The following is a 20,339-nucleotide window of genomic DNA, read 5'->3' as shown; positions in this document are numbered from 1 at the left end:
CCTCTGACATATCTTTACATATTTCACCAATGCTAGATGGTGGATTACATCTAGTTAGATAATGTAGATATCAAAATGAAAACGTGATGTTATTTCACGAGTTGCTTTTTATACCGCAGGTCATTATTAATCAAATCATACTCGTATTAAAGACATTCGAGATTTAATTATCAGTATCCGATTGTGAGTCTTTTTATATTTATATAGGTTGACAACACCTCGTTTCGCATTAAGATTTGTGTGACAGAGAAATAGTGATACAGTATCAAGAATAGAAGGTTATATTAGTAGACAATGAAATAAATAAACGAGACTGGAATTTCTGTAAAGGTGTTCGTAGTTTGAAATACACGGAACACAATAACATATACCTATTTCAAAAGGATTAGCATTACAATTTTGGGTTCAGTCACTCTTCAAGTAACTAAGAAATTCTAGGTGAATTGAGCATTGTTAACAGTAAGATCCGCCATAGGTTATTATCTCTTTTATTGCTTCATTGTGTGAATTGCAAATCCTTCGACCCCCCCCCCCCCCCGTCCGGCGGTTGGATGATATCGAGTCGCTTTGCCCGCACCTTCATGGCAATAACTTTTTACAAAATGCCCCAATCTAATCTTCTATATAGGACGAAGATATGAAACTAAAAGGACGAAAGAGCGAGGTCGACGAAACGAAAGTGGAAGGACCGAGAAGCAGATATTCCAAAAAATCAAAATTTATCGAATATAGATAATAAGAGGTTTTCAAATCGCATTATAACAAAAAAGGTTTTCAAATCGAAATATATATATATATATATATATATATATATATATATATATATATATATATATATATATAAAGTTTTATGGATAAACATTGGCAGTTGAGAAGCATCTTTCTGATTATGATAATCACAGGCACTCGACGTTTTAAATATCTATGATAAAAAAAATTGACAGGAAGACATTTTTTTTATTATTATTATAGATATTCAGAACGTCGGGTGCCTGTTGTGATAATGTACAGAGCTTCTTTCTGACTATGATAACTTTTGTTTTCTGTAAGTCTAATCATTTCCTAGAGCGTTACTCACCAGTGGCCGAGAGTCCCAGAAATATAATATAGAAAAAAACTAGAGACTGCATCGCACCGTCTTTGTGTGTTTAAAGTGCACCACACCCATGTATATATAGGGGCATTAATTAACAGATTTCATTGATCATACGTCAGAACCGCTGATATCTATTTAAAAGTGAGAAAACCGTCGCTCAAGTTTTAAGTTCATTATGAGAATTATTACTAATGATTTGATAGCATCCGTTTGAACTCGCATCAATAATGTCGTCCTTATTTTCGTTTACAAATTGCGGTGTTATAGGACATTGTCACGAGATACAATACCAAGATGAGAACTACTGGAGCTGATGTGTGAGAAGGACAGGTCAAGGACGTCAGCTACGACGTTACAGAAGACACTGATAATAGAGAAGTGGGGAGGGTCTATCTGTCAACTAGTTTTATTAGATAATGTATATTTCTCCATATGTAAAGCCCCTGGAATATTTGAGATTTGCGTAGCATACAGGTACTGTAGAACTTATATACATGTATACAAAAAAGATTAATCACAGGTTATGTAATTTCAAATCACAGGTTATGTAATATCAAATCAGGGTATGTAATATCAAATCACAGGCTATGTAATATCATATCACAGGTTATGTAAGATCAAATCACAGGTTGTGTAATATAAAATCACAGGGTATATAATATTAAATCACAAGCTATGTAACATCAAATAACAAGCTTTGTAATATTAAATCACATGCTATGTAATATATAATCACAGGGTATGCAATATTAAATATATGGTGTCCGGATAGAGCCATGTGCAAAAGCGTAATAGCACGTTTCTTAAAACGCGCATCACGCTAATACACAACAAGCCGTCGCGCTATTGTGCTAACACGCCGTTGCGCTATCATGCTAACACACAACACACCGTCGCGCTATCCCACAACACGCTGTTGCGCTAATACACAACACGCAGTTGCGCTGTCAAGCTAACACGATGTCACCCTAATATACAATCGAACGCGAGTGACTGTGCAAAATCGCGACGGCGTGTTGTGTATTAGTGTGATAGCGCGACGGCGTGTTAGCGTGAGACGGTGTGTTGTGTGTTAGCGTGATAGCGCGTTTTAAGAAACGCGCTGTTACGCTTTTGCACACGGCACTATCCGGACACCATAGAAAAACGCAAGTGAAAAATGCAAAAATATTCCAAATTCTATGCCCTGATCCTTGCGATAACGCAACATTCAAACTTTAATTTACACTACATGCTGGTGAACTGATAAGTAGTCAATTAGTCAAATTGCTATTATCTAACATTTACTGGAGTTTATTGATCAGGGGAGTCAATGCAAATAGCATGGAAAAAGGTTCTAGGAGGATCACCCACTAGCCACGCTCCTCACTGTGGGAGACTGAAGCCCCACTCTAAAGTCATTTCTAAGATGGATCAGCTTCACTTTTATGTAAGATTTACCACCGCGGTGGTCTAGAGGTTAGAGCCTTCGCCCCGCATGCGAAAGGCCGGGGTTCGAATCCCGGCCGCGACAGACCTATGTCGTTAAAACAGGTAGTGTCAAATCCATCACCAAACGCTCGGCATGAATGTCACAGATCCTCGGAAATGACCTAAAAATGGATGTCCCGTGTCGCAGTGGGTGTGGCACGCTAAAGAACCCTCACTGCTCAAAGGCCGTAGGCGCCGAACAAAGGCCTAAATTTGAAGCCCTTCACCAGTCTTGGTTACGTCTCCATATGAGTGAAAAATTCACGAGAGACGTTAAACAAGATACAAAATCAATCAATCGAGTAAGGATCTGGAGAGAAACTTCCTCCCTGATGAGGAACTTCAAACTCAAAGGTCACTCTACGGGCATCGATTTTGGCGAGGATGGTGGTTTAGAAATGGGGTTTTCCCCGGAAGGAAGTCTCAATCTAAACCGAGAGTTTTTTATCCAATGCCTTTGTTCAGCGAAGTTTTGTCATTCACAAAGTTTTGTCTCTGTCTGATTCAAAATCTACAAGTTTAGATTAAGTATCTGTTAAACTCTTCAAACTTAAAGCTGGTGAGGATTTGCCATCCGGTTTCTGTCTTATCTATTGAAAGGCAAGTTCACAATCCTTTTTATAAATACTTCAGGTGTTACAAACTTATCAATGAAAAACAGTTTGGTGGGCAACTCAAGCATTCATGCGAACTGGCACTTCATGGTAATCATCATGTAATTGAAAAATGGTTACGAAACATTAACAGTAAAAAACTTAATTGTGTTTTATTTGTTGATCCAAGTTAAGCATTGATACCGTAAATCACCATGTACTACAGTACTATTGATACCGTAAATCACCATATACTACAGTACTATTCACACCGTAAATCACCATGTACTACAGTACTGAAACAGACAGTGAATTATCTCCCTTTGACTGTATAATCAAAAATAATTGTAAATATTGTAATTAATGTGTCTGTTGATTAAAAAGAGTTAACAAGAATTAATATCATAAAAGAATAAAACAAACAAAAATAGTTATGCATATGTAGATAGTCAGGTAGACTTTTTAAACCCCCTAATTAGATTGTGGTATGTAGAGTATTGTAGCCTGTTAATATGTGAATGCTGGAACACATATATAGTGAGCAGCCACTTGGATTCAGGGTTCGTTCGTTGTCTAATTGATAGAAGTAGCCGATAGTTATTGACAGTATCACATTGGTGCTCTTGTGAGTAAGTGATTCATAGCTATAGTTAAAACGTATCTCATTTCCAGTGTTAGAATCATTAGCACTGTGGGTTTTTGATATGCAACTGGCATAATACGGCAAGTGGCTATATATCAAGTGGCATTGCAACTGGCTGATGCAAGTGGCAATACGGCAAGTGTCATATGCAACTGGCCCATGCAAGTGGCTATAGACAGTTGGCATATGCAAGTGGTTAGGCCAGTGACTTACAAGACAAGTTGTTTAAATTAAAGACCAGTTGAATAACCAGGGGTTCAGGACACCAGACAGGTGTATAGAATATATGTATATTTTGTAAATTGTTTAACTTGTTGTATTTCGTTAAGCACCAGACAGGTGTCAATAATATATGTATATATTGCAACTAGTTGTACTCCAGATAGGGCTTATCATTGTTCAATAAAACTCGGGTGAACCGGGCACGAGCCTAGACACACGGTAGACGCCCGGCACGTTACAGTACTAACTACTATCGTTTGGTTTAAATCGTAGTTGACAAATAAATCACAATGTTTTAGACGGAGTGGAATTCAGTCGGACAAATAAGGTATCACTATAGGCCTACCTCAAGGACAATACTTGGGCCATTGTTTTTTTAATTTTTTTTTTTATCTTAACGACTATCCAGAATGCTTGCAACAGTCAACAGCTCGCATGTATGTGGATGATACAACTTAGGGTGTCTCATATAAAATTATAGATCTAATTGAAAACAAGTTACATATAGCAAACTAATCATGGATGAATAGAACAAGCTTACAATCAATCTTTTTAAAAAAACCAAATACCGTATGGTACGGAATAAAGAAATTTGAAAAAGTGTCGTGTGCAAAACTACGAAATGCTTACATGTATATTGACAGCTGTCTCACGTAATCTGAACATGTTGAAATCTTATCGCAAAAACTAGCAAGCAAAATAGGTGTGAACATTGTCTAGATTACGTTCATGTCAACCGCGTTCCTATAAAGAAATTAATTCAATACAATTGTCATCCTCATTTTAACTACTGCTGTACTGTTTGTGGTAATATGAAAAGCAATGAAAGTCTTTAGCAAATTTTGTAACCGTTACAAGCAAGTGGCCAGGGTGCATAAAAATGGACAATTTTTATATAGCCGTACATCAGATGCCCCAAGCCAACATTTTCTTTATAGGATTATCATTCTTGATTTTAATGTTTTACATGGTGTAACTCCAAATTGTTTGGATGGTTTTCTTTTTCAAGATATGTTTATATGAAATTAATAGTCGAGGTACACTAGAATATCTCAATGCCCCCCCCCCAATAATAATATAAAACCAAAACCCCGGTATTTTAGAAGATCTTTTTTTAAAATCTGCATATTTCAGAAAATATGTTCACCATGAAATTGATTACAATCATGTTCTGTACACCTCATTGATGGTGTTCAGTTGTATAGTGTTTTCACCCATCTACTAAATGGCACAAATTTTCAAATACACGTGTAAAAAGTCCATTCAATAGAACCAAATGCCTCCTGAAATCTGCAAATAAAAGAATCTTCCTTTCATTGCTTTCTACTCTGACATCTGTAACTGAGCGCCAGGACCAACTCATTTTCCCCCGATTCTTAAATACCTACATGTATATGTTCCTTAAAAAAATGAGCTCCTTTGTGGCCCCATCCTATATCCCAGCACAAAATTGTGAATCGGAAGCTTCATTCAAGAAATTGGCTTTTCTGACCCAGTGGAATATATTAGTTCATACACTCCACCCTATTTTCACTATTTCTTTAAAACTATTTCCTCTTGGAAGTAGCTGCAGAAATGTAGCTCTCTGAAAGAAATATTGGGACTGATCAGACAGAGATCTTCAGAGGCCTATAGCTCTGTGCAGCTATCTTGGAAGAGAGTGTGGCCACTCATTTGATGAAACTTGAACACAACACCCCCTCCAAAAGATACTTGATGAAACTTTAACACCCCCCCCCCCCCAAAGATACTATGTGTCAAGTTGCTTGATATTATTTGTCCCATGTTTCTGGAGAAGTCGAAAATGTGACAATTTAGCCTCCGGACAAAAATTGATCAGAAAAGTTTTGGCTTTGGCTCAGGTGAGCTACAATACAGGTGTGGGAAGGAATTAGAGGGAAATAAACATGAAAAAGGTACAAGTGTGGAGGATCTCACGACAGATATAGATACAAGTGTGGAGGATCTCACGACAGATATAGATACAAGTGTGGAGGATCTCACGACAGGTAGAAGTGTGGAGGATCTCACGGCAGATACTAGTGTGGAGGATCTCATGGTAGATATAGATACAAGTGTGGAGGATCTCACGGTAGAATGGAGGATCTCACGACAGATATATATACAAGTGTGGAGGATCTCACGGCAGATATAGATACAAGTGTGGAGGATCTCACGACAGATATAGATACAAGTGTGGAAGATCTCACGACAGATATATATACAAGTGTGGAAGATCTCACGACAGATATAGATACAAGTGTGGAGGATCTCACGACAGATATATATACAAGTGTGGAGGATCTCACGACAGATATATATACAAGTGTGGAGGATCTCACGACAGATATATATACAAGTGTGGAGGATCTCACGACAGATATATATACAAGTGTGGAGGATCTCACGACAGATATATATACAAGTGTGGAGGATCTCACGGCAGATATATATACAAGTGTGGAGGATCTCACGGCAGATATACATAGGGGATACCGACTTATAAATCATTTCCTAGTCTCAAAGTCAGGAAGAACGGTGTTATTTTCATCTTCTTTTTTTTAATCTTATCTTTTTCTCCCCATGACTATAAACTTTCATTACGACTTACTTTTATTGTGGTTGATAAAGACACAATAATTTATATTTCGTGACAAGTGCTACTAGAACAAGGAAACTGAGTGTAAATAATTCTGGTCCCACCTGTTTGTTTCCCTGTTTTACTTCAGCACTAAGCGGAAATTTGTAAATTATGTCATTCATGTGTGTCGGAGGCGTTTATTTTCATATTTCATTTGTTGATATTTCCCTCAATCATTACAAATCTGAAACATTCATGATCTAGGGTAATTTATTAAACTTGTTTACGTATTTTTTGAATACAATTATCAATTGATAGGTAGTATCATTGGTCGGGACTACCGTCTTGGTAGATTGCAGAATTTGCTAAAATATTGAGACTTAACTCTGAAACGCCTGTCGCCCACACGTAACATTGACGTCTCGGAGATAAACCCCGAACTGTCAATGATTAAGGCGATCTGTAGATGGCTCATTAGTATCAACGTGATTGAGTCCTATGCAGTTTTTTTTTGGGGGGGGGGGGATGTTAATGAGCTTAGTATTGTTGATAAATAGAATGATTTTCAGGGCACCAACCAAAAGTGCAGTACTTTTATTCTTTACTAAGTTTTACGTCGTCACGAACCCATAGTTGGTTGACCATGATATGAACACGTCACCAAACCGATTTGATCGCAGTGAACCTTTTCAATCAAGGACAGGATTTCGTCGTCTTAGGATAATCTTCTGTCGCACCATTGAAAATTGTCCACTAACAAAACAGCTCGTATACATGTACTTGTGTAATCCAGACAAATTGTCATGTCTCAGAAAAGGAAATTCTACAAGACTGTTCGAGAAGTGACCTTGCTCCGCCCGAACCCGCACTGAATATTAATTTTACAGAGTGAATTAACAAACACTGCTTCATAATAATCAGACAAAACCTCGTGTCTGTTTTGTAAAAAATTATGCGCGAATATTTGTTGACAAATAATTCACAGACTTATTAAAAAGCGTATAGATGTAAAGAAAACCACATAACGTAGATCTATTGTCCCAACCACAACAAAATGATTACAAACATTGCCTTCATGGAAAATCAGTCAATTGAGTCATCTTTCACTGTTGGTTGGCCCCAGGTGTACAAAACAGAAACATAGGTGTTCATGTTCGCGACCACCACATAACAGTAGTCGTCTTTATAGAAGTACAATAAATCCATTGCCTTTTTGTAAATATTATAGCTCTTGATAACACCACCACCACCCCAAAAAATCAGCAAGTATGAATTAATGCACGACAGGTTCTGGTGACCTAACTGGAAGTCACATGTGCATGTTTTAAGTCAAGGTTAAAAAAAAATTATATCGTTTCTAAATTGTTTGAGTACTTGCAATGCATGAGATATGTAAATCAATCTGAATACTAATTATTATCAAGGTGTGTATTGATCGATCCTTCTAAGGATTCCACAACACACACCGGCCCTTAATGAAAATAAAACATTATATTTTGAAATGCACCTTGAAATGACAAATCTCTTGATTAAAAGTTCTATAACACTTTCCTCCGTATTAACTTTGCAAACCGCCCAGGTAAACAAGACGACCTTCAGCAACTTGGTAAACAAGGGCGACCTAATCAGAATATTTAATAATCAGCTGGTTATAGCATACGGAGGTCGTTAAGAACCGAAGCGGTCAGAGACAGTTGTAGCCTTCTGAACAACACTGAGAACAAGCTGGAACTGCCTATCATTTTGATGTCCTTTACATCAACAGACACAAGTCCGTTTTCAGAATAGCGAGGATCTTTGGCCGTTTAGTTTAAATCTGCTAGGAGGATCCCGTGGCCAATACGAAGACAAAGAGACTATATTTAAAAACATCATTGCGATTTTATTTTTACAAGATATTAGCCACAATAAAACTTCTGAAATATTGATTTAGAACACAAGTGTAAAATGCAGCTTCATCAGCACCCAAGTTGACATCAATGCCATCGTAAAATGAAATTCTTATGTCTAAAGGTGGGAAAATATTGCAGCAAAGTGCATACTATATACATGTATAGCGAATCCATTCAACTCATAGAATGCTTACATTCAACGATCATAGCATATACTAAAGAAAAAATATTTGGTTTTCTCAGCATAAATCACTACTCTTTATAGTTCTTTATAACAAAAAAAAATTTTTTTTTTTAAATATATATATATATAACTTGCAATTTAATATTTAAATCTAAAAAACATTTTAAGGGTTATTTCATCAATGGTTTTGGAAACGACCTCTTAAGAACAATCTTAGGCATGATTTTCTGCAATAAACAATAAACATCATTTACATTTCAAATACCACACACAAACAGGCATCAGATATAACAAGAAACTTTTGGAATGTTTATACAACAATACTATCTCAATAAATAAAGATATGTACCACCATTCACTCAAAAATAACAACATAATTTCTTTTTAAATAGATCTCCATGCTTTTACTTCACATAATTCATTAAATAAAACTCCATTCTGGCCCCCACCCCAATAAATTGAGAAGTCAATAGCTCAATATGAAGACAATATACCTCTAATCAAATTGACTGTTTTAACAGCAATTAGAATATTAAAAACATATACATCCTAAATGCTATGGTTTCTATGTGTCAGATTTATCGCACTGAATAATACAAACAATACACGTAATATCTATCTCTATATCTGCAAAATGAATTCAACAGTCATTGTCGATTCATGGAAAAAAACACCAACATGGAATCATTGCAACATATTCTATTTTAAAAGCAGATGTTGCATATCAATGTTTACAACTCAAAGTCTAACAAGGAATCTATCAACTCCCAGCAGTATACTTCAATGTTTCAAACTCATCTAAAGGTTTTTAAAATATTTCAGTACATGTAAAAATACCTACAAAGTATATATAAACATATAAAACTATAAAAAAAGAAAAAGAAGTTTGTATTAACTTAAAATTACAAAATATTACAGATTTCAAAATGATTGCAAAAGTATATGGAGAACAAGTTTGAAAGATACTGCCCCCCCCCCCCCCCCCCCCCCCCCCCCCCCCCCCATTAGATTATTCATAAAATACAAATAGTTATATCTCTTGAATGCCATATGTAATGAACAATATGCGATGACTCATGTCCGTCGACTAAATAAAATGTCTTACACATGTTAAGTATCATTGACAAAAACGAGCTGTTCTATAAACAGTACCATCTATATTGTAATGACAATATTGCACATTACAGTATTTTTTACAAAAATTCAAAATGTAACCATGAGAATAACATTGAAGTAAGGATCAACTTTAGTTTCCACAAAAAAGCAGATTGTTAGTATGTACACAAGTAGCAGAGGGGGTGAAACAGAGGGTTTAGAGACATGCATTGTTCCTTTTATTTAATTTTTGCACTACATACAACAGAGAATCAAATTTCTACAAAAAGTAAAATGAAATGCTATTTCAATTTATCTGGCAATGTATTTCAATAAGACTAAAGATAACATAAACTTTTTGCACTCGCCCCTCTGGCTGAAATAAATCTGCCCGACTCGAAGCATTCATGTGCTGCTTTTCCCTTTTCAGAATGTGTCCCATAATTTCCAGACCCCCTTCCCCTTACCTATCGATCCAAAATCTATACTTTTCATTTAGAGTTGGGAGAGGGCATATCAAAATATTTTTAAAGGAGGGCATAAGTACATGTCTACAAGTTAATTTCTACATATGAATCACATGGCAGGTCCAGAAGGGCTAAATCGCACATTAACTAAGCTCACTAACTCGTAAAACAGCCTGTACAATTACAGAAAAAATACTATTTATAAATGAGCATTGACAAGTGATGGTAAATTGTATACATCAGATTCAAACACAGATACAACACATAAAAGACAATCCTACATATTACAGTAATAAATCTACTTAAAATGTAACTCGTAAGCTTTACACATCAAGTTTCTTCAATGCATACATGTAACCATTAGCATTGCTTAATACTAAAATATTAGAAGACTATTCTACATTTTGATCAACTCTGTAATTGTCAATATAGGGTGTGCTCGACTGAGTGTTCTGGATATGCTCAAAACACAATTCCGATTTTTCCACGAATCAAGTGAAACAGGATAATAAACATGGCGGCACTGATCATGAGTTTAAAAGTAGAGTATCATGAAAATACCAATGAATGGGAAATATTAATAAAAAACATATTGTTTCTTGAAACTGAGAAATATCTTACCCCATAGTGCACATTTGTGAAAATTAAAACGGTCCATCATTGCAAACGTCACATTACATTCCCTTTTACAACAGGTGCTGCCGTTTTGATTCCATCTGCATCATCTATTTAGAGGTTTCTGTTCCGACAGTTCCAGAACTGCTATCCTGATCAACTCATTCAAGGATTCTCTTAATTCTCCCAGATAAAACTACTAATAGATAGTCATGCTTATTTGTTATACCTGTATTTTCTCAAAACATTCGTGTAATCTTACAAATTTGTCAGACTTTTAATACACAATGCACTGAAATATTTAGTGGTTTGTATTATGGTGCCGAGTTCTTATATTTCAAATCAATGTAGACTAAGCCCCCATTATATTAACCATGTGAAATCTGAGACAATACATTATCCATCATTCAATATGATTTACAACCATATTTTGACACAGTTTTCATCTTATCATCCCCTTTTTATATACAAGCTGTGCACTTTCACTGTTCAAAGATGCATAAACAAGTGCAAGACTGAAAATAATTACCCTTAAAAAAGTGCACACTTCTGTCATAAAATATTAACTCAATAAAAATTCTCATTTGCAATTCAAACAAAAGCAAATATGATCATGATGAAACCACACACAGATAACAGTGAACACTACCTTATAATGACAGTCATGCACAGGTACTTTTTGCAATAGTTAATTTCACATATTTTCACCTTCTCAAACCTGTATATTTTTATGATACATGTATGTATTTTAGTTTTTAGGTTAAGTAAAAATCCAGTGTACATCCAAAAATGGTACAAATGCAGACAGCATAGTTTTACGACATTAGCACATATGCCATATAAATATTATATCACAGAAACCTCCACCTTACAAAGGTCTTTGCGAGTTAAAACACTAATTAAATAACAAAAGAGTGTTTGAACTTTCTATACAATGGTTATATGCAAAAAAGCAAGAAATCTGCAACAGCACAACTGCGAAATATAAGCAGTTTTATGAAAATGTACTGCTCCTAGGTTTTCCTCTTCCTAAGTGGAAACCATTGGTTCCATCGGGGCCCCTTGGTTGACGTATCACTCCTTCCATTCCAAACATTTTGTGTTTCTCTGGGCTCCTCCCATTGATCTGACTGCCTGCCAAAGGGCTTTTATCCTGCCCAGCCATTTTCAGTCTTCTCTGTACCCAGGGACTAGATGGTGTACCATCTGATGAGTTATCATACTTTTTCCTCCCCATGTCGGGGCTTCCCTGAGGACTCAGCTTTGGACTCGTACTCGGACTCTTTTTGTCATCAGCAAGAGGTGAAATCCCGTGGAAATTTCTCCTTCTCTGTGACCTCGGACTAGTTATTGGACTAGATTTTGGACTTGACCTTGGAGAAGAATTTGGACTCAAACGATTCGAGTCATAATGATTTGGACTAAGAGTTCTTTTGAGCATTGCGTGCTCTTGATTAGGACTCATGGTTCTTTTCAGTTTTTGATGTTCAATATGATTTGGGCTCAATGTTTTCTTAAGCACTGGATGCTCCATATGATTTGGACTTAGTGTTTTCTTGAGGATTTGGTGAGTTCTGTAATTGCCTCTTTGTGGTGTGCCAAACTCAGCTTCTGAACCACTGCTGTAGTAGCATGACGAGTCATTGTCAGCAAGTTCACCGACTCTATTCTTCTTCCTTCTTTCCCTCCTCTTCTTTTTCTTATCTTGCCCCTCACTATCATCCTCCTTTCCTGAATCATCACCATCTCTGTCCTTCTTTTTATTTTCTTTTTTCTTCTGAGCAGCTAGCAATACAACACGCATACCTTGGCGCCAGTCTTCAGCATCATTCATTGTTTCACAAGATTTCTGTGCTGCTTCATGCTTCTCAAATTCCACTACAGCACAAGTTGTCGTACCAATTTCAGGATGTTTAGTAGCATGCTTTTTCACGTCTTGAGGCACAGACTTCCCTGGTCTTAAAATCCTAATAAGCGAAACTTCACCGCATTTGGAAAACATTTCTGCCACATTCTCAATGGAGGGATTTTCCATGGGTAAATTAACCACAACCACGGAACGTGATGGGGTTGTTTCATCCCACTCTGGTAGAGGATCTTTACGACGAACTTTCCTTCCTTCATCGTTCACTTCAAGTTTTTCAGAGTGTCTCAGACTGTATGCAACAACACGATAATCTTTAGTTAAGGATTTCACTTTCTTAAATGATGTTATGAGTTTAATACTCACATATCCCTGCTTGTTTCTGCGCACATGCTTGAGTAAAAAAGCGTCTTTCAGTATGTTGGCGTCGGAAAAATAAAATTCCACCTGTTTTATAATGCGGTCCCTGAGTTCGTCATCTGGTGCCACGAATTCGGGTTCATCAGCGATTCGGTTTTCGTCGTGACTCCCTCCCTCCTCCTCGCTGGTATACACGCTGCTGTTGCCGTCGTCCTCCACCCGTAAACGCCCCACCTGAAGGTGGACCGGGGTCGGGCTCCGCTCGGTCACACCGTTATCCTCAACAGATTGTTCTCCCGCCAGCTCTTCCCTGATCTCAGGAACTTCAATTTTCTGTTCAGGAGAACTCATTTCGGTATCCTATAAAGAACACTAACCACAAAATACTTAAAAATGGTAAATTTGTTCAGTAAAAGGCAGCAAAAATGCGGAAAATACCACAAGACTCTCTGCCTGTTTACTCGTAAATGTGGCTGTGTTTTGCGTTCTCGGTGTGTGACGTCATTTCCGATTTTGACCTATCCTAAAATCAGAGTACTGAAAATACTGTTCACCTTAAAGCTATACATGTAGTTTTCTTGAAATTATTATTTCCCCCTTTCCTCGAAATCATATATATAGACACTATGCACGGATGAGCAGGATAATGCATTCTGTGATGGAGAGGATCTAGGGGTGCGTGATCGAAGAACTAGGCTAATAAAAAGATAAAGGAGGCCCACGCTGTAAATATGTTTTCAATATATCCTCCTCTTCATGATCTATATATTTTAACCCCAATCTTTTTAACCTTTTTTACTTTCTTTTCTTAACACAGTTACAATACATTGATTTTAAAATTTTATAATTATAAGGTCTGTTTAGAATGCTGGACAACTCGCCCCCAAGACAACTCGCCCCCTCTTCGGACAACTCGCCCTCTCTCAGGACAAGTCGCCCCCTTCTCTTGAGACAACTCGCCCCCAATATTATATATAAATATATTATCACATTTTATTTTTATTTTGTGTGTGTATGTGTTATTTACACTTTTAACCCTTTATTGATACGTCTTTTTATTACATACTTTAACACTTATGGTAAATTCTAATAGAATTATACACATATTTAATTATTGCATTTCAGAAAAAAGTTATATTTTTCATAAATCAAATGGCAAGGAAAATTATATTTACTGATCTTCAGGTAATTGATTAAATGTCTCCAATACTGAGAAAATGTTGGGGGTTTGGGTAGGGGTGGGGTGTGTGTGTGTGTGTTTTATCGATATAGTATACTTACGTGTAAAGGTGAAGCATGAATATTCTGATACATGTAATTATCTTTTAATGCGTTTCTCAACTAATTCCCTTGAAAAATAATAAAATTCCCATTCTAGAAAGTTTATAACGGCTAAATTTGCTTTACTGATTCTTTTTACTCGGGGTGATTCTTTTTACGCGGCGATTTCAAAGTGTAAAGAACTCTGATGACGAGTAACTCATAACGTTTGAAGTAAAATAACAGCTTGGGGGAAATCAAACAATTAGATTTAACAACAGACGCAGATTATTGATAAGTATACTACGTCAGCTGTATAGACCAAGCTAATACTCTCCCTATACCAAACGTTAACTTGTTTCCGCTGAAATTATATATTTTACATGTACATAAAAGTGATGATGAATTTACTGAACCCAAACATTGGATTTTCACTAAAACATTTCGTCTTGCATAAAAAGACACTAAGTTCGGTGTTTTTGTGAACACGTCTTATTGTCTGTGATGTATATACTATCTATAAGAAATTCATTAATTTTTGCTAATACACCTATTGGATTTAGACCAAAAATAATAATTGTAAACATGTATGATATGAAGGAGCTAGTTATCTCAAGAGAGGGGGCGAGTTGTCCCGAAGAGGGGGCGAGTTGTTTTGAGGGCGAGTGGTCCCGACATAGGGGCGAGTTGTCTTGAGGGCGAGTTGTCCTGATACCTCTTAGAATTAATTTTTAAACATGGTAAATAAATAAGCAAGCAAGTAAATCTTATTTAAAGTCGGCACTGTGTACAAGTAAAAACAAATTACTTGAGCTCTACAGAGCTCTTAAACTGACTATCACTTACAGACAAAATAAAATACAAATATCACAAGGTAAGCATGCAAAAACACATATATACATATTTACACGCATACTATAGGCTATAAATAGACAATTTCAGAAGTTAAGAATTAAATACAAATCAAACAAAAGTCTTTCAATATAAAATTTAAGCATTGAATTCAAACCACAGCTTTAAGAATTGTTAAGAAGCACTATATAACTGTTTTAATGTAAAATAAGGAAAAATATAATTTTACAGTAAATAAGTTACAATGTATACAAAACCAAAAAAAAGGGGGGGGGGGTTAGGAAGATGAAATAAAAATGAATCTTTCAAAAGACAGAACAAAAAATTAAAATTAAACAAAAAGCAAAAATTGGTAGTAAAGCAGATGAAAGGCTGCAAAATTTGCATAGAAGGAAACAGCAAACTAAAACAGTATATAAGATATTGAAAAATGGTGCTCCTAGCTGGCTCTTTTTACTTACCACGGACCATTTTACAGTACATGTATACAGATTTACCCCCACCCCCCACAAAACGATACTCCAAGAAGTGGAGGAAATTATCTTAAACCAACCAACCACAGGAGCTAAGCCCTTTTTGGGCCCGAACTCTGTGATCTATATTTATGGTATCACAGAGTTCGGGCCCAAAACGGGCTTAGCCCCTGTGCAACCAACCAACCATGTAATGTAGTAGGGGCTTTATAACGGGCCGTGGATATCGGACTGGATCATACCTTAGTGGTAGAGCACCTGACTAGAAATGCAGGGGTCCCAGGTTCGATTCCCGGTCCAGCCACTCGTTTTCTCCTCTCCTATACTGGAACTGTATACTATACAAGGCATTGTATGATTGGATGGCAAGATATTTCATTGAAATAAAATTTAGTGTTATACGGTAAATATGATTATTAATGATATATTTATTCCGAACAAATGAAAGTAAAATGTAGATACACATGTAGATAAAAGTAAAAAATTTCATTTTTGAAAATACATGATGAGGGCATGGACAGCAACGTTTACATGTCCACAGGCACCTGAAGTATGGATACTACCTACCTCCCCCTTTTTTGATTTTTTTTTACGCCAAATGGGGTGGTGTGGTGAGTAATATCCATACTTCATATGCCTGTGTACGTGCCAGCATACTTTTCACGCGTTTCATGCTTGTGTAACAGGAAGGGAGAAAATGCTACGGACCAGACCGGGATTCGACCCCGGGCCCCCTGAATATCAGGTGCTCTACCAACTGAGCTATCTGGGTACCGGAGATCGAACACGGCTGACCGCTACATTCCTCCTTCCTTAAATGTCTTCACACCTGAAGACATCAACCCAGGATCTTAATCACCTGGCTGGTCACGGCACCAATTGTAACAGGAAGGGAGAAAATGCAGGAGATTCGAACCCGGGCCCCCTGAATCTCTAGTCAGGTGCTCTACCAACTGAGCTATTTGGCCACCGGCGATCGAACCCGGCTGACCACCACACTTACATGAAGTATGGCTTGTGTAAAGCGTCGCAGTTCATGCCCTTGTGTATTTTCAAAACTAAAATTATATCTTGAATAGAACATAATTCGGAACAGATCCCCTCGGGGATAGGGGGGGGGGGGGGGGGGGGGCAGTGCTAGTCTTTTTTCTCTCAAACATATCTTGCATACCTCAATTGCTGGATCCGCCCGGATAATATGGTACTATATCAACTTTCTCAGCTTGGACACCTGCAAGTTCTTCAAACAATGTTTGATGCTAACCGATGGACCGCTTAGAATGTACAGTCAACCCCGAAAGATTACATAATAAATTTATATATGTGATAACTTTTACAGGGACCACGAGATGCTTGTCCATATCATTTTTATTATACAATTAACCAGTTTGGTTAAATACAGTTTCGTTTCCTTCTGTTTCGTTATACTGTATTTCCTTTTGTTTCGTTTCGGCAGGTTTTGTTTCGTTTTGGTAGGTTTCGTTTCGATAGATTTCGTTTCGTTTCGCACTTTAAAGGTACCCGAAAATAACTAACCCTGATCAGATAAAAATAACGGAAAATGAGCGTTGTCAAAAAAGTGCAGTGCAGGTCCCCTGTCAACCCCAACCCCCACGTTCTACGTGCCTTAATGTTATCACCTATTGGAGAAGGTAATATCACTTATTCGAATAGGTATTATTATACCTCAGTATGAGAATTTAATTCTATGCAACGCGTAACCTGATTGGTCAAGGGGCAGGTCTAAAGGCCGGAATGGGGCCGGAATGGAGGTAGTGGTACTCAAAAATGTACCAATATCTCCGCAAACACTCATTATATTTTCATCGGTAAAAAATCCCATAATCTATGGGGCAACACCTTTCAGAATATATATAGCAATTAAGGGACTGATTCATGATTTTACCCAAAATTTTGTTTTTCACTTTTAATGATCAAAATCTACTGTCTAATGTGTTTGAAAGATTTCACATGAAAATTAAGGTGATACATCATCACAGAATCTCATTTTAGAGAGTTTATTATTTCTTTTGTAAACAAAGATTGCGGTATGCTATTGCTTACGAATTTTTCAAAAGAAATGGATATCATGATCGATCTAAGTAATATCATATATCTCACATTTCAAGCATTTTTGGGGTGAAATGTGTCATCTAATAGTTAAAATTTGTGACTATGCAAAATTAAGATGCATTATATTACAAAATCAATAGTTCACTTGTTTGTTTGTTTACATAAGAAGACTCGAGTCTTTGTTTACATAACACATATTTAAGGCCAAAATATTACATTTATTCTTGCATTCAGAAGGTCAAAATTTTGGCTGTTAACATTAAATGAGCTATATTTCTAATGTTTAACATCAAAAATGAAAAATATTTTTATCAAAAATCGTGAACCAGTCCCAGATGACAACTAATATAAATCCCTGCCGGAATGAGCCAGTGATCGAAAAAAGTTGGTTCCGTAATAGAAGAATGTGTATCAAATATTTTACTATAAATCCTGTTATAGTTGATATTTATTAATTCGGTAAAATTTCCCATAAAGCATAGGGTAATACCATTTAGAAAATATAAAGAGAGTTGCATTTATTTGCTGGAAAGTGTTTGAAAATCCTGCCGGAATGAGAAAATATGGGAAGAAAATGGAGAAGTCATATGGGAGTCGTTGTTTTATAAATTCATATACATGTATCTCCAAAAATATTGCGTGTTGATTCATTCGGATAACATTCCCACTATCTACAAGGCAAGATCTTTTTAAAAATGTAAAGGTTTTAGAATTCTCTGCATGTTTACCATGTGTAAACCCTGCCGGAATGAGCGGAGATCGTCAAAATTTCATGCCGAAATCGGCGATCGAGTCGATGTTTTTAAAGTAATAATTGATATGCCGATAGGTGTGATAAATGCATTCTATTAACAAAACGGCTTCCGGATGATGAAGATAAACTGAATAATTAAATTTTAAATAAAGGGTCTAGTTCAGGTATTACAGGTCTAGAGTGATGAGGACAATAGCGTGGAAGAAGTTATTGATGATGTTACTGAAAAATGGTCACAATCAGCTGTGAATTATTTAAATACATGTTTAAAAACTGATATTTTAGACAAAGTGGATAATCTAACAATTCCAGACCTTTAATAGGGTTTATAATCCTTTTTCAATGCATCAGAAAGTATAAAGAATGTTTTCAAATTGCATGTAAATGGTAGAGACCTTGTCTCTAAGTTTACAATTATTGCAGTACATATATGTTACACTATTCAACGTGTAATGGCGGGTATTGGTCATTACAAATTATTAGATATTTTTTTCTTGTATACAGATACCAAAAGATGAGATTTTAATCCTAAAGAAATTGTTAGAACCTGGTGAGATTATAGATTATGTTAAGGGTAGGTTAGGGAACTTAGAATTGCCTTCCGAACCTTGTTGTGATGGTTTGTGTGATCCTGTTATTGATAAACATTCTGTTGTAAAAACTATGGAAACGGACGGCCAAAAAATCTCTCAAATCTCCGCGAAAGGTTTGTCCACAATGTCACAGGCATGTTTGGCTAAGTTAACAGTAGAAAATAATGGCGTTACTTATGTAGAAAACCAAAAAGTATTCATTGTTAATGGTTTTAAGCAATAAAAAATACAATAAAAAAGAACAAATTGTCAACTAGTCTTTACACAAAAGTCTTTTATAGTAGGCAGCCTTCAGAAAAACAAGGGTATACAAAATATTCTTATCCTTTGGTTAAAGTATTATATTCGTACAGCAAGGTGTACAAAAAAGAATTTGAGTGTGCGTTTCGCAATATCATTTTTATAGTTATTCTATGAAACACAAAAGTTTATTTCTTATAAAAATGGTGATACTAAAAAAATTGATGCCCTTTGGAACAGATGGAACCAAACTTTTCTCTCACTCTCTCTCTCTCTCTCTCTCTCTCTCTCTCTCTCTCTCTCTCTCTCTCTCTCTCTCTCTCTCCAATAACTAAACACTTCTGTAATTCTATATTACACAATACATGTATGTTATAAAGATATACCATGAACTATTTACAGAATGCCTGTTGAAAAATAATAATAAAAATAATTAAATAAATAAAAAATACACGGAAAATTTATTTCCAAAAGAAACGTGTCAATGTTCGGCTACGGGAACCTGTAATCATGTTTTGGCAGCGCGAATCAAAATTGGGGACAATATTTCAGAGACAAAGAAAATCGTTAATCTTAAACAATTGTCAAAAAGTAATTTAAAGCGTAATGATAAAAAAAATCAGGGAGGTCAAAACCGCGACCTAATGATTATGACAAAGATGTCATACCAGCTCCTTATTCTGCCGCTGCCTTGGAAAATGAGGAACCAAGTAAGGCTTTAAAAAATCAAACTGGAAGAAAAGGAACTTCATGAAGGTTATAATGATTCTGGAAAAAAGAGGGTTTATTCATTTATCTCATAAAGAAACTAACCTCGGAAATGGATTTGCTCTGGTATCATGAACAGTCACGTGTCAGGGATGATAAAACTTCTTATTACATACTTTCAATTTCATCTCTTCTTTTTTCTTTAAAAGTTTGCGTGCATATATCACACGATATATACCCGGAAACATTCCAAATTAAGATTTTCAATATTTTTCATATTACATACATGCTAGCCTAGTATTCT

The 20,339-nt window shown here is 36.1% G+C and overlaps 1 protein-coding gene across 1 annotated transcript; it reads right to left on the bottom strand.

Moving 5' to 3' along the window:
* Positions 1-8,466: 8,466 nt before the first annotated feature.
* Positions 8,467-13,650, bottom strand: LOC125649472 (la-related protein 6-like). Its single transcript, XM_048877040.2, has one exon. It carries the CDS (start codon positions 13,431-13,433, stop codon positions 11,853-11,855), a length of 1,581 nt encoding a protein of 526 aa, XP_048732997.2. The 5' UTR covers positions 13,434-13,650; the 3' UTR covers positions 8,467-11,852.
* Positions 13,651-20,339: the final 6,689 nt, after the last annotated feature.

This window comes from Ostrea edulis, chromosome 5, assembly GCF_947568905.1.
Source record: "Ostrea edulis chromosome 5, xbOstEdul1.1, whole genome shotgun sequence".
Classification (NCBI taxonomy): domain Eukaryota; kingdom Metazoa; phylum Mollusca; class Bivalvia; order Ostreida; family Ostreidae; genus Ostrea; species Ostrea edulis.
This window is presented reverse-complemented; position numbering and strand designations above follow the sequence as displayed.